The following is a 24,586-nucleotide window of genomic DNA, read 5'->3' on the forward strand; positions in this document are numbered from 1 at the left end:
TATACTAGTTGAAATACCTCGCCACATGTACTTCAAGTCGGTGTTCAGGGTGGTATTGAGGTCGGGGCCGAGCTTCAAAGTCGATAGCAAGCACTTCACTCATCTCGTCGAGGCGCATTGGCCTTGCCGAAAAGCACAGGAATCTGAGGATATGGCAGATTGAAGACCTTCGCGATTCTTCGATAGCTGCCAGGGTTCTTTCATAGGTTTCCTCAAGTGTTGCTGGCAAAGTCTCTAACGCTTTCTCAAGTTCCTTGCGCGTGAAGCATCCGCGTAGTGCCTCAAGCTGGCATGCCACCCACCGAAAGCTAATGTTTGAATTTTAGTCAATGAATCATGATGTCTGAAGAGGTCAATTGTAGGTCATACTTTCCATTCGCACGTGCGATTAGGGACCTAGCAATATTTTTACGCTGTTCTGAATCCCAGTGATTAAGAGGTTCGTCGGAACTCTCGAGGGTCGTTTCGATATACGTTTTGACGTCTCTATTATTGCTTTCGTCCATTGACATAGTGAAACCTTTCCAACTCCGATTTGGCAGCTCAGAACTAAGTTCGGTTCGGCTTGTTACAAGGAGATGCACTTGGGGTATCTTCCATTGTCCGATGATCGCATTGACAAGCTTCAGAAATGCTTGCTTCTCCTTGCACTCGTCGAATGCATCAGCTACCAGATAGCATGGCGAAAATGTTTGTACGAGGGAACGTAATGTGTTGGTAAGATCATGCGTCATTGGCGGCTTTGTACCATTCTGACTTCGAGAGTATAGACTCTTTAAAGGTGCTGGAACTGAGCCGGTGGAAGTTTGTGCTGCTAGCTGTTGAATCAATGATCTCAACAATCGATTATGATCTTGAGATACCGTGTGGTTTGTCTGATCGAAGTATAGGTAGGCGACCGCTGAGGAGTACCCTTGCTTCGAATTGCTGATGAGATGGTTGATAGCCGTAGAACTGCAATCTTGATCAGGATAACTAGATCTTAAGACTTGAGAATAGCCGCCTACCATAAAACTGTCTTGCCTCATCCGGCTAAGGAATTGTGAAGTCATTAGCTCTGTGCACTTTTGCGAGATAGTTATGCGTTAGTAAACGTAAGCTTACCGCCTCCGGAAACCCATAATACTGAACAGGGGGAACTCTGCCACTGTTTAAACTCTTTGCTGTCGAGAAACCAAGAACCAGTATTTTCGCCCTTTTTATCGAAAGCGATCATGTGACTTATTGAGAAATCAGGTGGCAGCAGCCATTCTTTTATTTTATCTAGTTCTCCGGAGTCACGAACCCGGTCCATGGTAACATTGATCTTGTTGTTCTGGCGGCTATGAGTCAAAGTTACTATTTTTCTATAACGAAAATTGACAGTTTCGATACGATACTATCAAGCTCGAAGGAAAGCCAGCAGTGGAACGAGAGATTGCACTTACATCAGAACAGAGCCGGTGGCCTGTTGAAGAATTTCATTGATTCTGGAGATATCGTCGCGCAGTTTTTGGAGACCTTTCTCTTGAAAAGGATATAATACGCGTACTCTCATAGACATAGTCTTTCGTTTAGATTGCCCTTTGCTTGGTTCGACAAACTTCCTAAGCTCCTGGCTGAGATTGGTCACTCGCTCTATATAAGTGATGGACAATTCCATCAGCGGAGCACATAATTGCAGATATTTCACACCGTATCCCGGTAAATACAAACCTCTACATGCGGAAAAGATGTCAGTGACCGATTCTTCAAGCTCCGACCTCAAGGTACTATCTTGCATGGCGCTTTCAAGACTCTTTCACCAAAGGGGAGGTTAGCAACTGCGCAAAAGTGTTGCTTTGTTGGAATTTGAGCACAGATGATAACAAATCTTCGATGGTTTCCCACCAAAAGAGTCCGCATCAGGGTGCTTGTGTCTTCATGTAGAAGCTCGACATCCTTCTGTGCACCTTGATAGCTGCTGCAATACTCAGTTATTCCCTTGCAGCATTCCAATCCGAGGGATACTAATCCCGCGAGACTCGCGGCGAGCTCCAATCCAGACATGATGGGTTCGAGGTATGGACAAAAAATGTGAGACTTGTACTGTATCACGGCTACAAGTGTAGCTATCCTCTGCTAAGTGTAGGCGGATACTGTGTAGGGAAGAGACCCAACGGTTTCTAAGCTCTGTTGTCTGGGAGTGTAGTATTCTTACCCCGAGGCGGGATGGTCCTTCCGCTAGGCCCGTCAGGATCTAAAAGTGGGGCTGGTCTCTCGTACTTCTTTTCGCGTGGGGTTTCTGGAGGCACTGACTGGCTGCTTTCCAGAAAACTTTCTATAGCTAGACTATACATACATACAAATTTATTATAAAATAGAAAGTTAGACTTATCCTATAGTCAAGACCCTTTCGTACCAGTAAGCGAATTCATCATGTGGGACTTTTTGAGCAGTCGAGTCTAAGCAGGATCCATAAAGCCTTTCCTATAACTAACGGCTGAGGCCTTACACAGATTTGTCTCAAAGCAACGCTCCATTTTTAAATTTACAAACTTGTGTATGTGGGACCCGCAGCGCTATCACGTATGATTTCTTAGAGATACCAATATCGATCAATGCATCCTTTGTTTTCGCGAACCAAAGCGCCTTTCGTCTTAGCAAACTTCCACTTAGGTTGGCGATCCTACCTCTTAAGCTAGAGCTCCGAGCCTCATGAAGAGCTTACCAGCTTGAGATATCATGTCATGTAATTGCCTAGACTAGTTGTCTCGGAAACCATCCCTGGGAGGATCCAAAACTAGTGATAAAGTATCTAGAATCCGGGTCATTGGAGGACGAGTTGGTTTGAAGCTTTGACCGGATTACGATCATGTTAACAACGGCCCTGCAAACACTAACAATATAGATGGGGAAGACAGGAAAGAGAGCTGTCAATTCTACAACGGAGCGAACATTGTGAAAAGAAAGCCTAGAGGAGTAGGAATTTATTGGAGTTTGATTAAATTGGGAAACCAGGTTAACAAAGATGCTGGTTTTCGGGATATTAATAAAGATCTTATTGGATTGGGCGGGAAACTACATATGCCAACTCAATAACCAAAAAAGAAGAGAGACCACATTATTCAACCAAGCCTTTGAACATCAAATACTGACATATCTCTGTCATTTCAATATCAAAGGAAAGAGGATAATTTCAGCAAATTCGACGATATTGAATAAGTTATCATGCTACTATCTGTTTTTGGTATTCGTTTAGTTTAATTTCGGTGGAGGGTCGACATGGAGAAAATTATATTAAAGTATACGTACGCCCTGATATGAGTTCGCTCTAGCTATATACGTCTATGCATATATGTCGAGGGTCTAGATACCTAACTTCTGTTGTGTAACACAAGCTATCGATGATTCATTCCGACCCTCAACTGTTCGATACAATGTGTTGAGGGTAGTGGAGATCTAGATCTATTGAGAAATCGATCCCAACACGAGCGACTACCAAGCTTTCCTGTGATGTTCACTGTGACGTCATCTGCTCCCAAAAGCGCACTCTCGAGACTATATCTGTATTTGTACTGTATATCAGTGTAGAGGTAGATGTGTGGCTCATAAACTTCATTCCCCAAATTCAATTTAAACCCGAATCCCGATATCCCCTCCAATCGCTTCCCTCCAATCAGCAAGCGTCGATATATCACAATTACAAGGGTCTGTCGTCATACCGGATATCGTATAGCTCCGGTTCCTGATTTACCCAGATCGGCACTACGGTCCATAACTGAGCTCCCAAGCCCGATGACAAGGCGATCGCAAACTTAAGAACACCTCTATTCGTTCTGGCGTGATATCTTGCATGACTAGGTGTATCTTCTTCAACAGCGGAGTTAAGCTGCCCCGCTTTAATCTTAAAAAACTCATGTCACCGGCCTCCGAATCGCGAATTCATTCCCACACATAAAAAGCTAAGCTGGCTGCCTCTTTCGCAAATTTTTGAAATCTTCCATCCCGAAAGCATCCATCGAATTGCAAAGAAACCCTCGCTACATCCCTGTCTGGTTGTAGCTTTTGCCAGCTAAAGGCGGTCTCACACACGACCATACCCTTGTCATTGTCACCTCTACCGAACCCGAAACCATGTCAGCAGCCGTCCAAACAGCGGCTGTCGCGGAAGATCCGCTTACCAGCCCTATTCCTCAAGAGAAGGGAGATGTCGCAGCTCTTCTTCTTGAAAGATTAGATGCATGGAAACATGCATGTGGCTATCTCGAAGAATATGTCGAGGCGACTGCGAATTTGCACAAATCGTTGTCCAAAGACTATGATAAGGTGTTAAAGGTGGGAATCTATATGTCTAGATATCTAGACTATTTGCGCCTAAGTTTTAGAGTTAATAACTGATGAATAATAATATAATACCAGACCGTAGATGAGCCTCTACGAGAAGGTCACCATTTCTCACAGGCGAACGGCGGTATTGCCTCGTTTTTCGAGAACATCCGTGCGAATACACAGGTAAGAGTTACCCCTCGGTTGCAATCCCTCTAAACACCCCGCATTTTCCATTAACCTACAACCCACAAATATTAGGCCCTCGCGAATACCCAGCTTGAAACTGAAAAGGCTCTCAGAGGCCAACTTCTTCCGACTCTTAACCGTCTGCACTCCGAGATCAAGAACAAACACAAGGAACTCACTTCCGGAGCTGCCAAGGGCGCTAAAGCCGTCGAGAAGGCTCGAGGACTCACGCAAAAACAAATCGAGCATCTTGGTACCAATACCGCCAACTTTGATAGTGTGGGTGGGAGGATAGAACCGACCCAAGACCCGTATATTATTCAAAGATCGGTGCAGCACCATTTACACAAGCAAATTCTCGAAGAAAATGCACACAAGAAGGATCTCTTGGACGTCCAGAACAACTTCTTGGTCTTCGAAAAGCATGTTCTTGAGGTATAAACTCGCCCCTTTGCCTTAATGGTGGTAATATAATGTACTAAATTTATTCCTATAGACCCTCCGCGGCGCCTTCAGCCAATTCTTCCAAATCGTCAGCGGCCAAACTGACAAAAACCGTCAATTCTACGCCGACATAAACGCCAACTTCCAAAATATCCCGGATGAATTCGAATGGACCAACTTCACCGTCCGCTCCGCAGAAGTCCTGATTGACCCCACAACCCCTAACCGTAGCCTCGAGGCCATCAAATTCCCCAACCAGAACCACCGCTCTTCGCAACCGCTCATCAATGGATTACTCAACCGTAAAGGTAAGATTATGAAATCATACGACTCATATCATTATGCTGTTACTCCTGCCGGTTATTTGCACGAATTTAGCAAGAACAATGATTTCAAGGAAAACCCTGAGCCGGATCTTTCGTTATACTTGTCTGAATGTGTGATTGGAGCGCCACCTGCGGCCGGAGAAGCCAAGTTTATCGTTGCTGGAAAAGATGCGAACAAGAACCAGCACCTTACTGGTAAACATGAGTTTGCGTTTAAGGCTGGTGGACACGATGAGGTATATAATAAAGACCTTCTAGAGGGATTCAGTTTACTAACATGCGAGATAAACAGGCAATGAAATGGTACACTATTATCGAACAATTCACTACTGGAAAACTTACCCGTCAAAACTCCATCGCTTCTACTAAATCCCCAGTCTCAGATCCAACATCCCCAGTCGTCGTCGGTGAGACCATTCCTGAAGAAAAGCCAGCCGTAGCTAAACCCGCAGTCGACGAGAAGCCCGCCGCTCCACCAATCGATACTAAGGCTGCCGCAAAGCCAGAGGCTGCTCCATCAACATCCGCACCTGCTTCCGCCGAAGTTAAGAGTCCCACAACTGCTACTTCTGGCAAAGGGGAAAAGTCACATAAGAAGTTTGGGTTGTTTGGAAGAGGTTGAAATTGAGGGTACGAAACGTACATATGAAGTGCGAAGTGGTTTTTTCTTTCTTTCTTTGTTTTAGCTGTTTCTTCCTAAGTATATATCTATTTTGTTCAAGGTCTTCTTTTCTTCCACTTAGCACAAGCCTTTTACGTCTCCTAGTCACATCCTTTTAGGTTAAGTTTACCAAGTACACATAGCTGTGCACTAGTACGAACCAATTTACTCGGAATACTTTAATTGAAAAGACGACTGCCTAGAAATCCCTTTTTATTGAAAGTGCTGTTAAGAGGGCTGTGAAACAATGAAGCTAAGAACTAACAATCAATTAGCTATCAAACCAAAACCGAATACCTCATCTCCTGCATGAACCAAAAAAAGAGCCAAACAAATAGGAGTACTTCTGAGAAAGTTATCCTACCTCCCCAAAGGTACCCAATTCCACTTCGCAATAACCGGCTCCTGATAAGCATGATGCTCATAGCTCAACAGCCCAACCCCACCAGCATCCAACTGCAAATTCTTCCCATTCGCAATCTCCAACCCCAACCATCTAGCCGCCAGCGCTCTCAACAAATGCCCATGAGCCACAAACAGTACATCTGGCGTCTTCAACTCCGGATCATCAAGATGATGATCCTGCCCCGTAGAAATGCATTTCTCATGAGCATCATACACCGCTTTATGATTCTCCTCTCTGACCTTTTTAATAATCCTATCCACACGGTCTGAAACCTGTTGTGGGGTTTCCCCCGTAGGGGCTCCACCACCATGGACGTATATTTCCCAGTTTTCGTTACCGCATTTGGCTTTGATTTCTTTGGAGGTGAGACCTTCGTAGGTGCCGTAGTTGAATTCGGCGAGGTCTTCGGTTATTTCTACAGGGATGGTTGGTGGGAGGTTTAGGAGTTTGAGGGTTTGTTGGGCGCGGAGGCGGGGGGAGACGTAGATTTTGCCGATGCGGGTGGGGTCGATGAGGCCTTTAGGTGGTATTTATGGTTAGAATGGGTCAATTTTCTGGGATGAGTGAGTTAAAGGGACTTACTGTCAACCCCGATGAGTTCTTCACCTGTCAAGGTGATTCTAGAGACGCCATGCTCCGTAAGTGGTAGGTCTGTGACTGAAGTATGTCGGCCAGAGAGGGACCATTCAGTCTCTCCACTACATATTACAAGAAAAAACCATATGTTAGCCATCAATCATACGCTCAAATCATAAAATTTGTTCAAGTAAGAGAGGTAGGGAGGGAGCTTCACATACTGTCGAACAATATACAACCTCGGATCCCTGATCCTTTTAATTCTCGCTTCATCAGAACTAGCCATTCTGGATGTATTCGATTCTAAACCCTTTCTTTGATATCTTAACGGAGTAGTGATAGTAGTTGTGGCTAAGTCAAGGGCTTCAAACCAGGCCGGGTACTTTGTAATCGCAGGATAGGTCTACGAAGTTTGAGTAACCTCGGGAATGTGTTGTTCGTGTGGTAAATCGTAACTCCCACTAAGCTGTCCCGAATTCGGTGGTGGGGCTGTCGACGCAAAATCAAGATCAAGATCGAGCTTGAGGTATAATTGAAAAGTGTAAATCAAGTTGAGGGTTGTAATGAGAACTGTCAAGAGCAAGAGGAGAAGGAGGAGGGTACGCTGATTTATCAAAATCTTTATTCCCTTTTTAATGTTTCTTTTTCTTCTTTTTTTTTCTTTTTTTCTTTCTATGAGTGGGGAATGCAGGGTAATGCAATGGCTATGATGTCAAGCAATTTTATCTACAAGAGGAAGACATCGCGGACGAATACGGGCTTATATTAGTCAAAGGAGACGGTGAATCTATGACCCGGAACTTGCGCGGGCAGATCGAGCGTATTACACGTCGATTACGTTTACCAGCTTTAAAGAAAGCTTAAAAACTGCCCTTGTCTCCCACGGAGTCCGAGGTGGAAAAATTACTACACAATTGCGAATGGTAGAAAATCGACCAATCGAACGTAGAGATCTGGGAAACGGGTGGGTTAAAGTAGATACCCAGTTGAATTTTGATGCGCGATATATCCAGGCCTCAATACGGTGCAGGTGAATTTTTGCATAGTAATCAACTCCGGGTGCTACATAAGAAAGCTATGTGGTGCGACACTAAACTGGATGCGGCCGGGTAGCTCCTCAAGCTTCCTTTAATCGTGCCTTGATTTTAGATCCTTGTGAAAAGGGTCCTTTGTCAGATTCCCTGGTAAGCAAAGGAGTGCGTGACTAATCAACTGCGGAAAACGTTGATTACATGTGGTTATCGATAAGAATCGACCCTAGAGTTCGGATGAAGCTGGTGCACACTCATTGTAAGACAGAAATCCGCACTGCTACGGTGGCGGAACTGTACTCATCGGGAAAGCTCAAATATAGGATTGATGACAAGATCACCATTACCATTAACCATAATCCACCCCAGATGGCAATGGGGAATGAGCTCTTCGCCCAGTAATATTTGCATTGAAAAAAAAAGCGTAGTAAAGTAAAGGGAAATCATCTGCTAATTTTCACAGCACGTGCTAATAAAAGAAAGAAAGAAAAAACCATCCTCATTAAACCCATAGAAAAAGAGGCAGAAATAAATAAAAAAGGACAGATAATAACAGTAAACAATCATGTCATGTGTTTATCAGAAAAACAAAGTACACTCGCTTTTTCCCTCTGCCATTTCGATAAGGACGACGAATACAGAAAGGATGGAAACAATAATTTTTGTTTCACATCTTACCATTATGGTGCTTGAACCATAAAACAATCCCGTTTTTAAGGGGCGGGATAACGTGTCATTGTAGAAGGGAGGGTTGTGAGGAAAAGGTGAAGGGCAACCAAACATATCGTGTCTAGAAAACGGGTGAAGAGACTAGAAAAGAAGAAGCTAAATAAGGAGAAGGTGGTTCGAGATACATATTCTGTACTCCAGTTTGGGAGAGGTTCGTCAGGGTCGTAGCTTCAATTGTAGGGCGAAAATTCGGGGAAAGTCGGGGTGATTGTTGTCTGTAAAGAGGGGAGAAAACATGGGTTGGTGAATAATAATCCAGACGTTAAGTAGTTGCTGTTTCCATGTCGCAAAAGGCACTTCTATCGAGTTTAAAACGCAAAATCGTGGCAGGAGCTTATAAGCACGTCAGAGGGTATGTATATTCAGGATCTTGGGTCCCAGAAACCCTCCCACCAGCGTGAAATAGCTGACGAGCTCGAATAGCTTGGATGAGAGGCATGTAGAAGGCGTGGTCCTCGTCTTGGTGCGGTTACTCTGGGTGGGTGTCTTCTGGGTTCGCGCGGCAGACTGCGTCCCTAACGCTGTTGGTGTGCGCGCTCTTTCGCTCGCTGGTCGCGAGCAGCCTTAACAAGCGGGGCGAGCGTGATGAGGTGTTCAGCGTGTGTCATGAAGGGGTGCTATTGTGAACATTGATTAGTACTTCAAACTCGATGGTCGGAGCTAAAAGGGAACTCCCTACCTGAAGCAATTCGGACGACGAAGCACGTCGTTCGGGGTCTACCTCTAAAGCCGTGTCCAAGAAGGACCTCATGTCTGGCGACAGGTCTCCCGGTTCCTTGAGTTTTGGCGTCCCTATTGTCGCGATCAAATAGAGCGCTCGCAATGGTGCCTCATTTAAGTATGGGGGCTCGCCTTCGATCATCTCGATTGTCATAATTCCTAAACTCCAGACATCTACCTTCCTTCCGTATTCCTTTCTAGTGACTACTTCAGGAGCCATCCAATAAGGCGTACCAACCATGGTGGTTCTCTTCTGCATCGTCTCATTGATTTGAGCACAGAATCCGAAGTCGGCTAACCAACATTTAGTAATGAGCATGGTTTCCCAGAGAGAGGGGCAGAAAGAACACATACTTAGTTTGATATTTCCTGCTAGGGATAGCAATATATTATCACTCTTGATGTCGCGGTGAATGACACCTTTCGAATGAAGATGTTGGAGCCCTTGTAGAACCTGTCATCGTGTTAGAAATGGAACGTTTCTCACAAACGAGATAAATGTACGTACTTCTTTGCAGACAGCCGCGATTTGGCCCTCTGTCATCAGATTGAAGGTGACAACATCGGTCAAGCTGCCGCCCTCCATGTATTCCATTACGACCCACAAGTCACCTCGGATTAAAAAGCTATCCATAAAATTGACGATATTGGGATGCTTGCTTTCGCGCATAACCAGAATTTCGTTGATTATCAGATCTTTCTTAGGCTGTTGCTCAAGATTCATTTGTTTGATTGCAACGATAGCATTTGTCCCGTTTTTGTAGGCCGTGAAGACACCTCCGGAAGCACCTTGTCCGATCTTGTTGTACCCACGATAAATCTTGGTGGGATCCTGAGGGCTACAGATTGCTTTGAGACGAGCCATGATCTCACCGTCCTTGCTTTGGTTACGAGTGTGGCGTCTCTGTCCGATCCCAGGTTGCTGTGGAAGTTTGGATCCGAATTGCTGCTGCTGCTGTTGCTGGTAGCTGCCCGGCATGTTATAGGAATTGGCAGGAGGGTGGGGTGGGACCGGAGGAGGTGGGCCTTGGAATGCAAGGTTATTCATTTGATTCGCGAGTTGCTGCTGCTGCTGCTGCATATAAAGTAGCTGCTGTTGTTGAGCGAGGAGCTGTTGCTGTTGCACTTGTTGGTGGTTCAACTGCATGTTCGCGCTATATGCGTCGGGGATCCCACCAGCTGGTAAGGCTGGAACGTCGGTGTCCTTGGGCCTACCATTGGCAGCCTTAAGTGAATTCTTGCGAATGATTTCGGGAGGTACACCGGGCCTGCCTTCGGGAACTTGGGGGATTTCAACTGGCATGGCGGGTGGTGGCCGGGTCGGAGGCGGCATCCGGTGCACTTCCGTTGGTGAAGGACGTCCATCGAGAGGTTCCTTTGGCGGGACGGGAGGTGATCGGAGCGGAGCTGAAAGGTCAGTTGGCGGTTTTGGAGCCGGCCGTGTAGGAACTAGTGCCGCGGGTGACGGTTGTGAACCGCTAGGGCGGGGTGATTTCAATGGGATTGGAGGAGCCGCTCTCGGATTCTCGAACGTCTGTTGGGCCTTGGGGAATCGAGGGCTTATCGGGCTATGGCCATTGGGTTCCGCAGGGGAAGTATCCGGGATGAGCATTGTGAGGTCCTTTGATTGTGCTTTCTCGAACTTGCTCCAGACGACGTCCTCTTCGAACCTCGTGGAGTTAGTAGCATCGTTGTAGAACCGAACAACCTCCATCACAGTTTGAGGATGCTTCTCCTGCTCCTCTTTCGTTACACCATTGCTTTCCAGCAGTCGTTGCCATTCTGCGGGAAGGCCCTATTGAATGCATAGTTTGTCAGTCAGTCGTGGTCCAATGAAAACGATCAGGGCGACAAGGCCTACCGTAAATTCGCCAGTCTCAAAATCGTACCCAACGTGGGTGACATGGACAGGATTGCTGGGTTTAGAAATCTCGGGCTTGCCTTTGGGACCCTTGTCGCTGCCACCGAACCCGAAGAAACCAGATAGGCCACCACCTTTCTTCTTAATAGGGTTAGGAGGGTGCCGAGCTTCGTCCGATAGACGCTTCGGACTAGTGGCACCCGTGCCTATGGCCATCTTACCGGTTAGATCGGGGCTGGGAGGCCTCGAGCGTGAGCTTCTCTTAGACTGTTTAGATTGGGCTGAACTTGTAGATGCAGCCATCGTGATAGACCCGTCGGTCAAGTTAGATGTGGAGGGAGTGAGAGTGGGGACGGAGGGGTCTGAATGCTGATGAGACGGTAGGAAGTAAGGAGAGGTCTGCTGAGCTCCAGCTTGATTCCTGGTGATATTGCTTTTTGGCTGAAGCGTGTTTCGTTTGTCGCGATGAGATGGATGATGATGAAGAGAAGGTTGGTGATGCGGGAGTTGAGGTTGAGGTTGAGGTTGCGAGGAAGGTTGTTGCTGTTGCTGAGCGTTGAAGGGCTTATACACCGTCGACGTCAACAAATGGTGGGCCACCCCGTCCTCTGACTGTCGACCACCTGAAACGGGACCTTGCTGCATCCCAGACGACCCTCCACCCGGCGGCCTCTTCTCCCTATCTGTAGGGTCTGTTAGATTTAAGGGTTGTCTGCTGTACTCGCTCGAAAATCTCAGGGCCCGATCTAGCGATGTCGACGATGCCGAAGGTTGGTATTCCCCTGCGATAATATTGGGCGACGTCGGTGTGCGTTCGTGCCTTGACAACCTCGGCGGCGTTTCAGTAAGATATTCCCTCGGACGAGGCGACCTGGAACTCTGACTACGGGTTATAGATGTGGACGACCGGGATTTACCAGCATTACTCGGATGGCCCCAAGTCGATGTCGCGATCTTTGGAGGCGGCGGTTTCTGCAGTTTCGATGCTCGTCTTTTCGTCTGATGGTCCTTCTCCTTCTGAGGCAGAGGCGGCGGCGGCGGAGGAGGGGCGTGAGAAGGAGCAGCAGGTGCGCCGCCGTATGCATAGCGACTGCTCTCCTTCGCGCCGGAGTCCTCCATCGGCATCGTCTGGAAATATATTAATTCTATCGGAGGGGCTGCCTGTTACTCGAGTCGGACTGCACTCTCACAATCCGAGGGGTCAGCGGTTCAGAGCAGGATTGTGAGAGGCTACGCTTTTTGCTTTTTCGTGCACTCTTGCCAGCACCCTTAGCAAACCACAATGGCCTCGATGATTCTCGTTCTATACGAATGTTGGATTGTGCGCTGTCCTGTTGCCCTCGTGTCTTCCCTGTGGCCGGGCTCGATTATCGTTCGATTCGAATATATTGCGGTTCTCCCTCCTTTCCGATGAGCAGGCTGCACTGACAACGATTCCAATTTGCGCCCTGGGGAGCGTTAAAGTAAAACGTGAAGAAAAGGAAAAAAAAGAAGAAACGACCTCGTTTCGTGCCAAACTTTTCCCCGTCTAAATGATTGATCCTTCCCTTCCCTCGAATTCCTTAATTTATTTTTCTTAAATGATATTTTAGCTTCTTCGGCTGTTGGGTTTTTCGTCTGCTTCCTGTTAAGGTTGTGGTGCTCGCTCCTGCGACGCCTAAACAAAAAACAAAACAAAAAAAAACATCAACTTTGGACGAGCCTTGAATTTGCAAATGTTGGAGTCGACAATATTAGGGATATTGGAGTTGTGTGAGTCGAATTCAGGGTCGAATTAGAGGAATGTCAAGCCTATGCACATGCACCGTGCTTTAGGCCTATCGGGGACTGGTTCCGACTGCTAGTTTCGAACAGCCGATATGGTGGAGACTTCAAACAATAGCGTCAGGCGATGACAATGGTAATTGACATATGGGATGGAATGTACAGAAGAATATTGACCGATGTCGACTAACAAGGAGATGAACAAAAGGAACGGGAATGTAATGTATGACAGAACGTCACTACACCAAAAAACGAGCGCGCACGAATGGCGGCGGGTCAGGGCTGGGCCGGCTGTAGGAGAGGAGGGGCCAAGTCAATCGAGGCAGACGAAAGGAAGGGGCACAAACATTAGTCAACGTCAGCGTGTTAAACTAATCGTTCGGTCGGTGCGCATGTATGAAGTACCGCCCAATGCAAACTGCGCAGACGAGCAGACGGGAGAGGCCAAAGTTGTGACGACTAGGGTGGTTGGAAATCTGTCGTCGACGCGGTTAAAAAATAGAAACGGACAGGTAAGATGTATTTTTACTCCCCGTCGCCCTGATGCCGTGAGAAGACAGACCCCTGAGAAAACGTTCGAAGAATTTTGAGACAGAGCTTAGATCGTCAGACGAAAGTAACCGTTATGCGGTCACCATGCTTTCGAAATTCTCCCACCTAGATGCCGTAAATAGAGACTGTCGAGATGGTCTGGGAGTCGGGATCAGGGCCGGAGTGCTTGATCCTGTTATATTACCTGCATCCGGACGAATGATTCGTGGTAGATATTAGGTATCTTGGGACGATGACAGAATTATGTCCAGATCAATCAAAACTTGGTCGAAATGCAAGGTCGAACTAGGCGTTTCAGAATGGCAGTCTTAGTGCCACAGTTCTGTCTTCCCCACATCTAGACCGACGATTTGGCTGGCCAAAATGAGCCAATCTGGCTAGCGAAAGATATCAACCTCGGAATCTTCCTTGATTGAGATGCGCTATCACGATCCTCAACGGATTGATCTTCTCTTGTATGGATTGTACCCTGATGGAACAGTTTCAACCAATCTTGGCGTCAGAAGCCCAAAATACAAGCGATTAGGTAGGGCTGGTGTGCTGGTTGGAGCAAGAAAAACTAGTTATGTCTCTTCTTTATCACTGATTCTGCGGCTTATGCAGCTAGTCGGCTCCGGAAATCGAAGCGAACGCCCATTTTGACACAGGACAGCGATGAAATGCTACTTAGTTCAGCCGTGTGCGCTGCAACTTTGGATGGGAATCCACAATCAGCCATCAGCTAAGTCCGCCCTAGAGTTCACATGCGCGTCCAGTTGCAATATTCGATATCCATGAAACGAAATATCAACGATTGAATAGCACGTGTTCGTGCAGGTTTCAGGTTCCCTGGATTGAACAAAAGGTTGGAACGCGACGTTGGGGAATTCGGGCTCTTCTCATCTGGAGCTGAAAGAACGCTGGTTCAACTGGATCCTGGAATTCGAATATTATATTCGTATATACTTAAGTATATGCACGAGAAATGCAAGAAACATTCTTGCACCGAATGCGCATGGTGGCGAATTCCATGCAAACTTCACATGGAGGACTTACGCCGCCTCTGGCACCTGAAATCGACGCTAGATTGAGGTTAGACCCACTCGGTGATATCAATGTCAGTCTCGATAAACTCGACATGAAAGATTCCAGCCGACTTCCCCAAATATTGCAAATTCAAAAGGATGGCAATGATGTACCAATATCCTCTGCAGCTTCAGCAAAGGCATTGAATACATACGAACTGTTAGAGCAAATCCTTATCCATGTTGACGACGCAACCCTCATCGTCGCCCGTCTAGTTTCAAAGGCTTGGTGCGAAATACTAGAGACCTCTCAAGTCCTCCGCTGGAAAACTTGGCGATGGGAGCATACCTACCTTCCTCGCCTGGTCCGCCAGGATTACAATTTCTACGTCCAGCCCATCCCGCTTTCCGATTCGGAATACTGTTCTTCCTCTTCCGATGAGAATGAAGATGGGAAAGCCTTAATCTATTTAAATTCGAGGGGACGAAGAGCACAAGCGAAGTTACTGCCAAAAATTCCAGAAAACCCGCAATCGCCATGGACTGGCCGCTGTGAGTTCGCCTACCCTTACGTCGACGGGATTCAGAAACTTTGGTACGCGGTTAGCACAATCCCGGAACATTTGTGGGGTACCCCTGCTCTATCAGATGCAATATACGACCTACCCATGATGAAATCTATTCCATCCGTCGAACTCGTTAGACCACGAGCCTACAAAGGTGTAAGAATTGAAATGTTACATGTTCCCTGGAGGACACGATCGCAAATTGGAAACGTGTATAGAAAAGCGAATGGGTTTAAACTTAGGGATTTCGTGAATGTGATCTTAGAGCATACACTTTTAGGGGATAAACTACCAGTGCCAGTGCTGAGGAGTGGGTCTGGTTTGATTTTAGTAAGTGTATGGTTGATTAAGGAGAATAGAAGGGAGGAAATAGTCGTCGGATTTGAATTGAATAGGCATCAGAGATGGATTGCTGCGCAGTAAGTATTGTTGAATTCTACTTTTCAACCCTCATTAAGTTTAAATCTACTATCGGTGACGATGGCAACAGAAGTTGGATGTTCCACTAATATCTCAACAACCTTTTAGAGGCATCAAATGCGGGTTTCTAAATCGCTAAGCATAGTCCTTGATAAACCCGGAATTTTGAGCCTCCAGGTGCCATTTAGTACTGGGGATCGTGCTCATGTTCTTATGGACGACTCGAGCTCTAGTTCTAGACGCCTTGCCTTCGTAAGGACGTTTTCATGGCCCAATAAAAGTTTTCCTATTTCGTGGATACGTACAATTACCCCAACAATTTCTATTCGGGGCTCGCGGCTCCAATCCAGTCGTAATTGCTCTCGAGTCCATGATCTAATTATATTTCATATTTCGTCCTTGCCCAGTGGCTCCCATACGCTCTTTGCAGGCTGTAGCTCGCAAACTCCTTGAGCACATGCTATTGGCTGTTCCAGAAATAATTTGCTCTATATTAAATATTCTTCATTGCTATATTCTTCTCAGCAAAATACATGATAATTAATTGTTCGTTGGATTTTTCAAGGTGAGATTGGGATCCAGGAGGGCTGGCTGATTGGGTTCCAATTTAGCCTTTCTCGTTTATATGTTTGTGAGCCCATGAGATATCGATAAGATGTTATGCATGCTTGCAAAGGACGGCCCCGTTTCTAATAATGTAATGCGACTTTTATCTTGAGTATTGTGGCTATAAGATCTGGATCTAATATTGGTCTAAGAATTACCCTAATACACCATTGATTAATATTTTTTACGTATTTCTCCTCAGGGGACATTTCAAAGGAACGTCCAATGGAGGTCATTGATCAAACCTTTGCTCAGGATGAAAACTGTGTATGTATTAAATCTTTAATATGATACGCTTGTAACCATATAATTTACATTAAAGGTCTCGATAGAATGCTTTTCAGGTATTTTTCGTGTATATTTGTATATGGAATCCCACATGTGATTAATTCGACTCTAGGAAATCTTTGTTTTAAAGGATCATCGCGCCTACGCTATATGGATATGCACATAGTATGTCCGGACGCCTAGATTCGAAGCTCTCGCTGATAATGCAACATTTGTGGAATTACTATATATATAACAAAGTCTAGAACTATTCCGCAAGGGTCTAGGAACGACCTCTAACTAGAGAGCGTTAGGGCCCGGAGAATTGATTCGTATCTTAAGCCATATCTCCACGATACGATTACAAAGCTGATGAAGAGGATAGGCTATACCCCACGTTCTACTCTTACCTTAGATCTCTCAAAGGCTACAACATCTCCTGCTTTTGATTGAATAGGCAACTGAGTTGATTTAAAGTGTTCATTTTATAATTAATTGAATGATCCGTCATATCGATATTATATCAACCGTCGAAGTCTAGAGGTCGGACATCTGTAGTGCATGCGTATGCGCATGCACAAAATAATTCAAAAACTTGAGAGACTTTATTCTGACCCGAGATATATCTCTCACTTTAACCCTTCTATGCCTTTAGTTTTGGTGTCCGCGAGGTCTCTAGAGCCTGTAAACTTCGTTGACGTTTATTCCCACAGTAATGAAGTGGTGTGTGGTCTCATAATCCAACACTACGAATGTTGACGATACGATCGAAAGCATGACAAGCTTCCCACATGTGGCCGAGCTTAGCTGAATTGGGTTTCCAGAGTTACCTGAGGGCATAATATCCATCAGAATCTGTAGCTTGGCTCGACGTCATGTCGGTATATATACCAGTATCGAATCGACATCACGGCTGGGCTGCCGGCTGAGCTCCGACTTGACTCGCTTCGGACTTTGTAAACCTTGTCAGGCCTCATGTTTAGGCGAACGGCCGTCGCGACAAGCATAATTAAAATTTGATTACAGAATGATAATGAGTCATATGCAATGAGATCTCGTAATACAGTCATCCATCGTTCGCATGGGACGCCATCCCACCTGATCTCGCGAAGTTTCACCAGCAATGCGTGGCATCTTTCGATTGTATCCGCGACGGAGTCATACTGTAAGTGCAGTGGCGGTTCCGTGTGAGTCTTACGAACCCCTGCTGCGACTCGTTTAGCTTAGCGAAAGGTTAGCTTCACAATGATGACCCACCGAATACCTGGTCCCTTGTGGAGATCCTCGTCCGGGAACCCTACCAAAGATCTTGATTTGGGAGTGAAAATTAAAAGTGGGGAAGGTGCTTCGACGGCCCTTGGCCTTCGGACGAGGTTTCAAAATGTTGGAGATTGTGGTGAGGACTGGATGCTTCCGGCGGGCTGGGAATGGGATCATTCGTTGGATTGGTCAAAGTATAAAGGTATCTGAAGCTGCTTCTAGTTTTGATATTTGTCGACCGTCCACCAGGCGATTCCATATTCATCTTCAACCTACAGCTTCAAGAAAAGACCTCCCCAATTGATCAACTTCAAGGCAGATTCTAGCTTCAGCATCTGTCCTCCCAGATTTATATCTCCCAATCGTCTTGCCCCAGGTCACTTTCGTGGATACTCTACCTCACTAACCCCACCACAACCAACGACAAATATGAGCAGCTCGGAAATTCTCCCGCCTCTCCCTGCGGAGCCGGCATCCTTTTTGTCATATCTCTCTGAAAACTCCACCAAGTCTGTTCGAGATTTGCTTCCTCCATATCTCGAATATGAGAGTAAACTTCGTACGCTTTTCGCCCAGGACTCCTCAAATGCAGTGTTGGCGGACAACACTGTTGGACTGGTTCCAATCTACACCGGTTCTGGGCTGGAAGCCAATATCAAAGTTCAGGCCCGAAATCTAGATGCAGAAACGCCAGAGCAAAGGGCCAAATATCTCATGGAACTTGATTCCAAGGTCCGCAAGAGGGATGGTGAACGAGCAATTGTGGGTTTTGATGAATTCAAGACGAACTTCACGCTGTTTAGTGAAGGTAAAACCATCTCCAGTATTCTAATTAAACTGCCAAGACATAGAGTTTAATCACACTTCGTATTCGATAGGCGCTCTCCAGAATTTGGATTGGACCAACATAATTGCGGCGGGTAGCAGTGTCTTGACTCCCCTGCTCCCTATCCCAGAAGAGCACAAGCAAACCAAACGCTCTATGCGAGATTGGTATCATGATAAACTAGCTCCATCTAGTGATGTCGATCTCTTCATCTATGGCACAAAGGATGAAGAAGTTGCCATTAAACGAATGGAATCTATCGAAGCTACTATCCGCGACAACCTTCTCTGGGAAACGAGTAGCATCCGGACCAAGAACACAATCACCATCATATCCCAGTACCCTAACCGTCACGTTCAGATCGTTCTCCGTCTCTACTCTAGCATCAGCGAAATCCTCACTGGATTTGACGTGAACTGTGCTTGTGTCGCCTACGATGGAAGTCAAGTCTATGCAAACCCGCGCGCTATCGCATCTTGGATGTTGCAATGTAACGACATTGATATCACCCGCCGCAGTCCATCTTACGAGTTCCGTCTCGGAAAGTATCGAAAGCGTGGATTCGAAGTCTATTACCCTGCTCTTACTCGGGAAAAGATCGACCCTACAATCTATGAACGTAGCATTAATAGATTGAAGGGCCTTGCCAAACTGCTCGTCTTAGAGCGACTCCCAGATGTCGAAGAACGGGATTCCTATCTTGAAGACAGGCGTCGCGAACGTGGTCGCCCCAATAAGCGAAACTTCGTTAGCAAAAAGAGTCTCAAAGGTAACTTGAAGGCTCAAGGGGCTGAAGTTCCTGAATGGGATATCACAGAAGAGGAGCAAGCAAATTATCATACCGTTTCTATTCCTTACGGAAAACCCCACAATGCCAAAAGGTCTGAGAAGTTAATCTATCAAAAGGATATGCTTCTCAACGCCGAGTGGAACAAGCGGGCTCAAAAAGAACGACCAGCTTATCTTCATCGCCACCCAGCTTTCATCGGAAGTGTCAAAGATATCATTGATGACTGCTGCGGATATTGCCCTGAAGCTACGACCGAGGAGGAGAAGGCTCTACAGGCAGAGGACGACAAATTCTTTGTTCGTGGAAAGATCTCATTTATCCGGGATGATCCAGGTCGTCAGGAGATTGGAAGTTTCAATCCAATTACTGAAGAAGATTGGACTGAGATGGCATATATTGGCGACGATGAAACTCTGTGCAAAGCTATCATCGCCAATGACGTCGAACTGATCAAAAAATGGGTTGCCGAGGAGGGTCATGACGTTAACAAACGCGACCATACTGGTCGAACTCCTCTCCACTTGGCCGTCTTGACTTCTACTCCTGAGATCGTCAAGATTCTTCTGGATGCTGGTGCTAAACTGATCTGGCGTATCGTTGACGGACGTACCGCATTGCATATCGCGGCGGCTAGGGGCGACCCAGAAATCGTCAAACTCCTCCTATTGAAGAGCCAAGAGAATGAAGAAATCCGAGACGAGAGAGAAGATAGAGAGCGTGCCGCCAAGGGTCTTCCGACCAAATCTGAAGGGGAGGATGGTGCAGAGGACGAGTAAGTATACAGTTCTAGTCCGACATCCAATTTATGGTAGCTAATGCCAATAAAAGAGAAATAAAAGAAAATGAGAAGAGTGAGGACGAGGATGAAGAAATGGCAGAAGACGAGGACGAAGATATCGAGATGATATCGGAGGGCGATTCAGTCACTGCTCGCACTGCCCGAACGGGCGCTTCGTCCTTCGTCGAGATCACTAAGAAGACGAATGACGAACCAGAAGCTGGTGCCCTGGGCAGTGAAGAAGAGGAGAAAGATGATGTTCTCGATATCAACCTCGCCGACTGGGATTACCAGATGTCTCCATTGCACTACGCCATCGTCAATGGTCACGTTGATGTAGTAGAACTCCTCGTTTCGGAATTTGGAGCTGACGTCCTACAGCCGTAAGTCCTTTTTCCCCGTCCCAACAGGCAACATAGGTCTTTAACGATTCTGCTTGTTTAGAATCAAGACCAAGTTTGACTACAACGGCCAACCGCGATCAGCCTTCTTAACTATTAGCTTGATAGTTAAGTTGCCCAAGAAGGAACAGCGTGAAAAGATGCTTCGAACGCTTCTCGAGCTTGGAGCCTCATCAGGTCAAGCCGATATGAATGCTGTCAGTGCATTTACGCGCATTGTACAAGTGGGTGACATAGACTGCCTAAAGATCCTTTTCGAAGAAGATGCTGCGGCTGCACTTGCTGCCTCGAAGCATATTGCTATATTGGGTGAATGGAGACCTTCTCCGACGAGCACTCTCATGGTTGCGTAAGTCTTATGAAATTGTAGGACTTCCGGCTAGAAAGCTCTCTAATCTACTTGTAGAATTTGCGAAGGCGACGAAGAGAAGGCATTGCTACTCCTCGATAAGGGCGTCGCGCCAGAGGTCACTTTCGATAACTTTATGACTGCTGTTAAACGACAGGGCAACAAGTATCGCCAGAGCAGAGATGCACACCATAGCAACTTCCAGGACTGTCACCAACAGCCAGCAGAACTGGCATTAGAAGCCGAAATGCCGGATGTCTTCCGAAGATGCATTGAGCTTGGGGTTGATCCGAACAGTTACAGCGCTGGAAGTTTTGTACCAGAACTCGACAGCGACGGTAACTACCCTTCCCCCAGATACAACCAGAAGTAAGGAAAAACTCACAAACCCCTTGTTTGTATTCCATATTAACATATAATCTTCCCAGGTTCTTCACCTACCTAGACCTTGTCCGCAAGAAGCTTAGGTATTTCCAAAATGCCCTCGAGCATCATCGCGGGATACAGAAAAAGAAGATTGATGACAATCTTCCACGCGAAATGCTTTCCGTTCCGGTGGGATATAAAGAGGGCTCCTATGAATACTGGATGGCTTGCCAATTGGTTGAAACAGAAAACAGGGTCCGAAAGGCGTTTAACGAGCAACTCGAGAAAAACAAGGAAGAGGGCCACCAAGATCACACTGACCCGGAGAAAATTAAGCTCAAGGAAGAGAAACTCTTAGCGTTGGAGCAAAAGTACAAAGACCTTGCAGACTGGATGGTCTCTAAAGGTGCAAAACCATTCAAAGAACTACAACCGCTTTTCTGGAAGAAGAAGAAGAACGAGAACAATGGTAACTGGTTCGACTACGACGAGTTTAGTGATGGTGGAGAGTCCGAAACCTCTTCTAAAAAGAACGCGTCAAAACCAGAAAAGAAATTTGAGATCCAATTCACTTTCCCGGATGGCCATAAAGATGAAAAACTCACGGCTGCCTACCACGAACTCTTCAAAGCAGCTTGGGATGGTGACGAAGAAACAATCAAGAAATATACAACTACTTCGTGGGATGAAGAAAAAACTCCATTACTCATCACAAGCAAGAACCAGCTGGGTTATAGCATCTTCGCTATTGCAACTTACAGGAAACACCCTAAGGAGTTACTTGATCTTATCCTCAGCATTGCGACCGCTCAAAAGCGCCCAGAGGAAGAAAACGAGAAGCAGTATAACCCTTACTATGAGAATTCCGATGATGACTACGATTCTGAAGTCGAATCAGATGATGAAAATGTGGAACTTCGTTTTGAGCAGTTCGATCTTACGGACGGCAAACTCACCATTGACAACGTCGCAACCTTGGGTAAAGAAGTTAAGAGTAACATCTCAGCACTCGATATGATCAATTTTGATGTTCCATTCATTCTTGACGGCGAGGGTATCGATAAGTCTAAGGAAGGTAGAGCAACCCTTCTATATCAGGCCGTCAGAGTTGGTGATGTCGAACTCCTACAATACATCACCTCAACCATGGATAAGCTCGAGCCAAACGGCCGAAATTTCGACGGGAGAATCTTCTGCAACACCAACACTAACAGCGACCATGGCAGAGCAGCCGTTGAATTCGAACGCATTGAGATCCTTGAAACTCTTATGGAATGGGACGGTATCGGTGCTCTTCTCGCTGAAAAGGTTGAAGACGGTAAGGAGGAAGACGAGGAAGAAGAAAACCCGGCTAGGCCAAAACACTATCTCGGGCTAAGCATTCATGGAAAGAAGCGTAAAGATTGGGCCAAGGCCGCCAACCCTAATGATACGACCACAGTCACCAAGTCGTACCGCCAACCAATGGGCCTCTACGCCGCCTTTTACGGTTCACACAAGGTCTTTGAATGGCTTCTAACCGACGGCCCGGAGCGCACCCTTCGCAACTATCAAAAGAAACTCGAAGGCCTCAAACATCCGGAGTACAACCAATCGCTCAAGGCTCTCCAGAAAGCCGACAGTGCAACTATCAGACGCTGGACCGGCGTTGACCACCCGCTTCTCCTCCACGCCATCGTCTTAAACCAGACGGTTTCGTTGGACAAGGAAAAGACCGACGAGGAAAAGGTTGCTTGGTACACTAACAACATCAAGTACTTCCTCGACCGCAACCCCAAGCTCCTCGAATCGAAAGAAAATGGGTATAATGTTACGCCACTCCTACTCGCCGGTTCTGCGACAAACAGACATGCCATCCAGGCACTTATTAATCTTGGCGCAGATATCTACGCTAAGCAAGGCGAAACGGGTTGCAATTTAGTCCACACCATCGTCAACAACTGCAAGCCTTTCGACGACAATCCAGATAGGTCTCGGTCATGGGAAAATGTTGTCAGCTGTTTTGAGGTTCTTCCAGAAGATTTCAAGGCTTGGGCGTTTACCCAGCGTGCATTGGGAGATGATGTCGCCTATACACCTTTGGCATACTTCATGGCTCGAAACCGTGATAATTATGGATACGAGCTGACTCCATACGTCAATATGGTTGAAAAGATACTAGAACACTCCAAGGGAGCCGATCTAGGTGTCCGAACTTCGTTGGGTGATTTGCCCATTCACACTATAACGAAAAAGTCGGGGGTAGATGTTCTCAAGAAAATCCTTGCTGTCGCAACCTCGGAAACAATAGTCACTGAGAACGCAAACGGTATGACTGGACTGGAGCTCGCAGAGGCCAAACGCTATCAGCACATTATCAGAGATCTACCAACCCCCGAATACTCCAAATGGGGTGGTTGGAGCTACTCCTCAGGCGTTTCGAAGATGCCAACAGCCAGAGGTTCCACAAAAGAGACTGAATGGGATTATGAAACAAAAGACGCAGACGAAATCAAGATTTGGAAGATATTAAATCAAGCTTCTAAGAAAGCTGTTAGTGGAGGCGCAGCACCGAGGGTGTTGGTATCCTTGAAGGAAGCGAATGAAACCGCAGAAAGGTTAGCAAAGAGGTCAAGCAAGGAAAAAATCCAACGAAGGAGGAGGTACTGGTATTCCAACCAGAGAAATGACATTGGTGATATTGTGGCACGGTGGCATTGATCTTGCTGAGAAGTTTGTTGGATTTTTTGTGTTGGGGGTAATGTTGCAATTAGGAAGCTTGTGACAGATGAGTGAATGAAAATGACATTGGCGTATTTCACATATATGTATTTAGGAACAAATCTCCGCTAATACGAGTACGAAATTTCATCTATGAACTGTCTAGTTTTGATTATGAAAGGGGTACAGCTTAGATTAGTGTAGCGCGATTGTGTTATGTTGCCTACTAGTACTCGTCTTTGAGAGTATATATAGTTGTAAGAATGCTGAAACGAACGGTAAAGGAAAAGCCATGTATGTGCCATTCACAAACCAACCCATTTAACTAGTTTTCCATCAACCCAGTTGCCCAATTGTAACTCAAGTGTGTGTAGCATGCAGCTGTGCAGACGTCACATTACCAGCAATCAACGTTTCGTATTCAGAAATCTGCTCTAGAGCATTTGGACGTAAAAATGTTAGACAACCAATGTAATAGAGGCTTGGGTCCAAAATGGTGTCAATTAATTTCGCTGTGCTAGCTAGATACATGCTACTGGTTTACAAGTTCATATCAATCTGCATGTAGCGCGAAGGTTAACTCCATGGTATCCTAGTCTTTGGTTACCCCAGGTTACTGGTATAACTTGCGGCGTAGTTTGGTCTAAAGGCGACAGGATCCTAGGATAAGGTCCACTCAACGGTGTAAGTATCTAATTTGGGGGTAG

The 24,586-nt window shown here is 46.2% G+C and overlaps 6 protein-coding genes across 6 annotated transcripts; 3 read left to right on the forward strand and 3 right to left on the reverse strand.

Moving 5' to 3' along the window:
- Positions 1–4: 4 nt before the first annotated feature.
- Positions 5–2,028, reverse strand: DFL_004666 (uncharacterized protein; the record flags this gene model as incomplete). The annotated part of the gene is made up of 9 exons (XM_067633798.1): positions 5–308; positions 370–853; positions 913–954; positions 1,008–1,032; positions 1,105–1,163; positions 1,282–1,322; positions 1,428–1,617; positions 1,696–1,777; positions 1,870–2,028. The coding sequence occupies 9 exons, from the start codon at positions 2,026–2,028 to the stop codon at positions 5–7; spliced, it is 1,386 nt and encodes a 461-aa protein (XP_067491931.1).
- A 2,067-nt stretch (positions 2,029–4,095) lies between these two features.
- DFL_004667 (uncharacterized protein) lies at positions 4,096–5,868 on the forward strand (the record flags this gene model as incomplete). Its single annotated transcript, XM_067633799.1, has 5 exons — positions 4,096–4,296; positions 4,381–4,473; positions 4,549–4,911; positions 4,973–5,482; positions 5,539–5,868. The coding sequence occupies 5 exons, from the start codon at positions 4,096–4,098 to the stop codon at positions 5,866–5,868; spliced, it is 1,497 nt and encodes a 498-aa protein (XP_067491932.1).
- Positions 5,869–6,267: 399 nt separating this feature from the next.
- Positions 6,268–7,175, reverse strand: DFL_004668 (uncharacterized protein; the record flags this gene model as incomplete). Its single annotated transcript, XM_067633800.1, has 3 exons — positions 6,268–6,830; positions 6,896–7,011; positions 7,111–7,175. 3 exons carry the CDS (start codon positions 7,173–7,175, stop codon positions 6,268–6,270), a joined length of 744 nt encoding a protein of 247 aa, XP_067491933.1.
- Positions 7,176–9,164: 1,989 nt separating this feature from the next.
- Positions 9,165–12,349, reverse strand: DFL_004669 (uncharacterized protein; the record flags this gene model as incomplete). The annotated part of the gene is made up of 5 exons (XM_067633801.1): positions 9,165–9,266; positions 9,329–9,663; positions 9,724–9,823; positions 9,878–11,164; positions 11,231–12,349. The coding sequence occupies 5 exons, from the start codon at positions 12,347–12,349 to the stop codon at positions 9,165–9,167; spliced, it is 2,943 nt and encodes a 980-aa protein (XP_067491934.1).
- A 2,161-nt stretch (positions 12,350–14,510) lies between these two features.
- DFL_004670 (uncharacterized protein) lies at positions 14,511–15,539 on the forward strand (the record flags this gene model as incomplete). The annotated part of the gene is made up of 1 exon (XM_067633803.1): positions 14,511–15,539. One exon carries the CDS (start codon positions 14,511–14,513, stop codon positions 15,537–15,539), a length of 1,029 nt encoding a protein of 342 aa, XP_067491935.1.
- Positions 15,540–18,098: 2,559 nt separating this feature from the next.
- Positions 18,099–23,879, forward strand: DFL_004671 (uncharacterized protein; the record flags this gene model as incomplete). Its single annotated transcript, XM_067633804.1, has 6 exons — positions 18,099–18,477; positions 18,548–20,057; positions 20,114–20,446; positions 20,508–20,813; positions 20,871–21,182; positions 21,242–23,879. The coding sequence occupies 6 exons, from the start codon at positions 18,099–18,101 to the stop codon at positions 23,877–23,879; spliced, it is 5,478 nt and encodes a 1,825-aa protein (XP_067491936.1).
- Positions 23,880–24,586: the final 707 nt, after the last annotated feature.

The sequence above is a fragment of the Arthrobotrys flagrans genome, assembly GCF_004000055.1.
Source record: "Arthrobotrys flagrans strain CBS H-5679 chromosome Unknown unitig_0, whole genome shotgun sequence".
In the NCBI taxonomy this organism is placed as follows: domain Eukaryota; kingdom Fungi; phylum Ascomycota; class Orbiliomycetes; order Orbiliales; family Orbiliaceae; genus Arthrobotrys; species Arthrobotrys flagrans.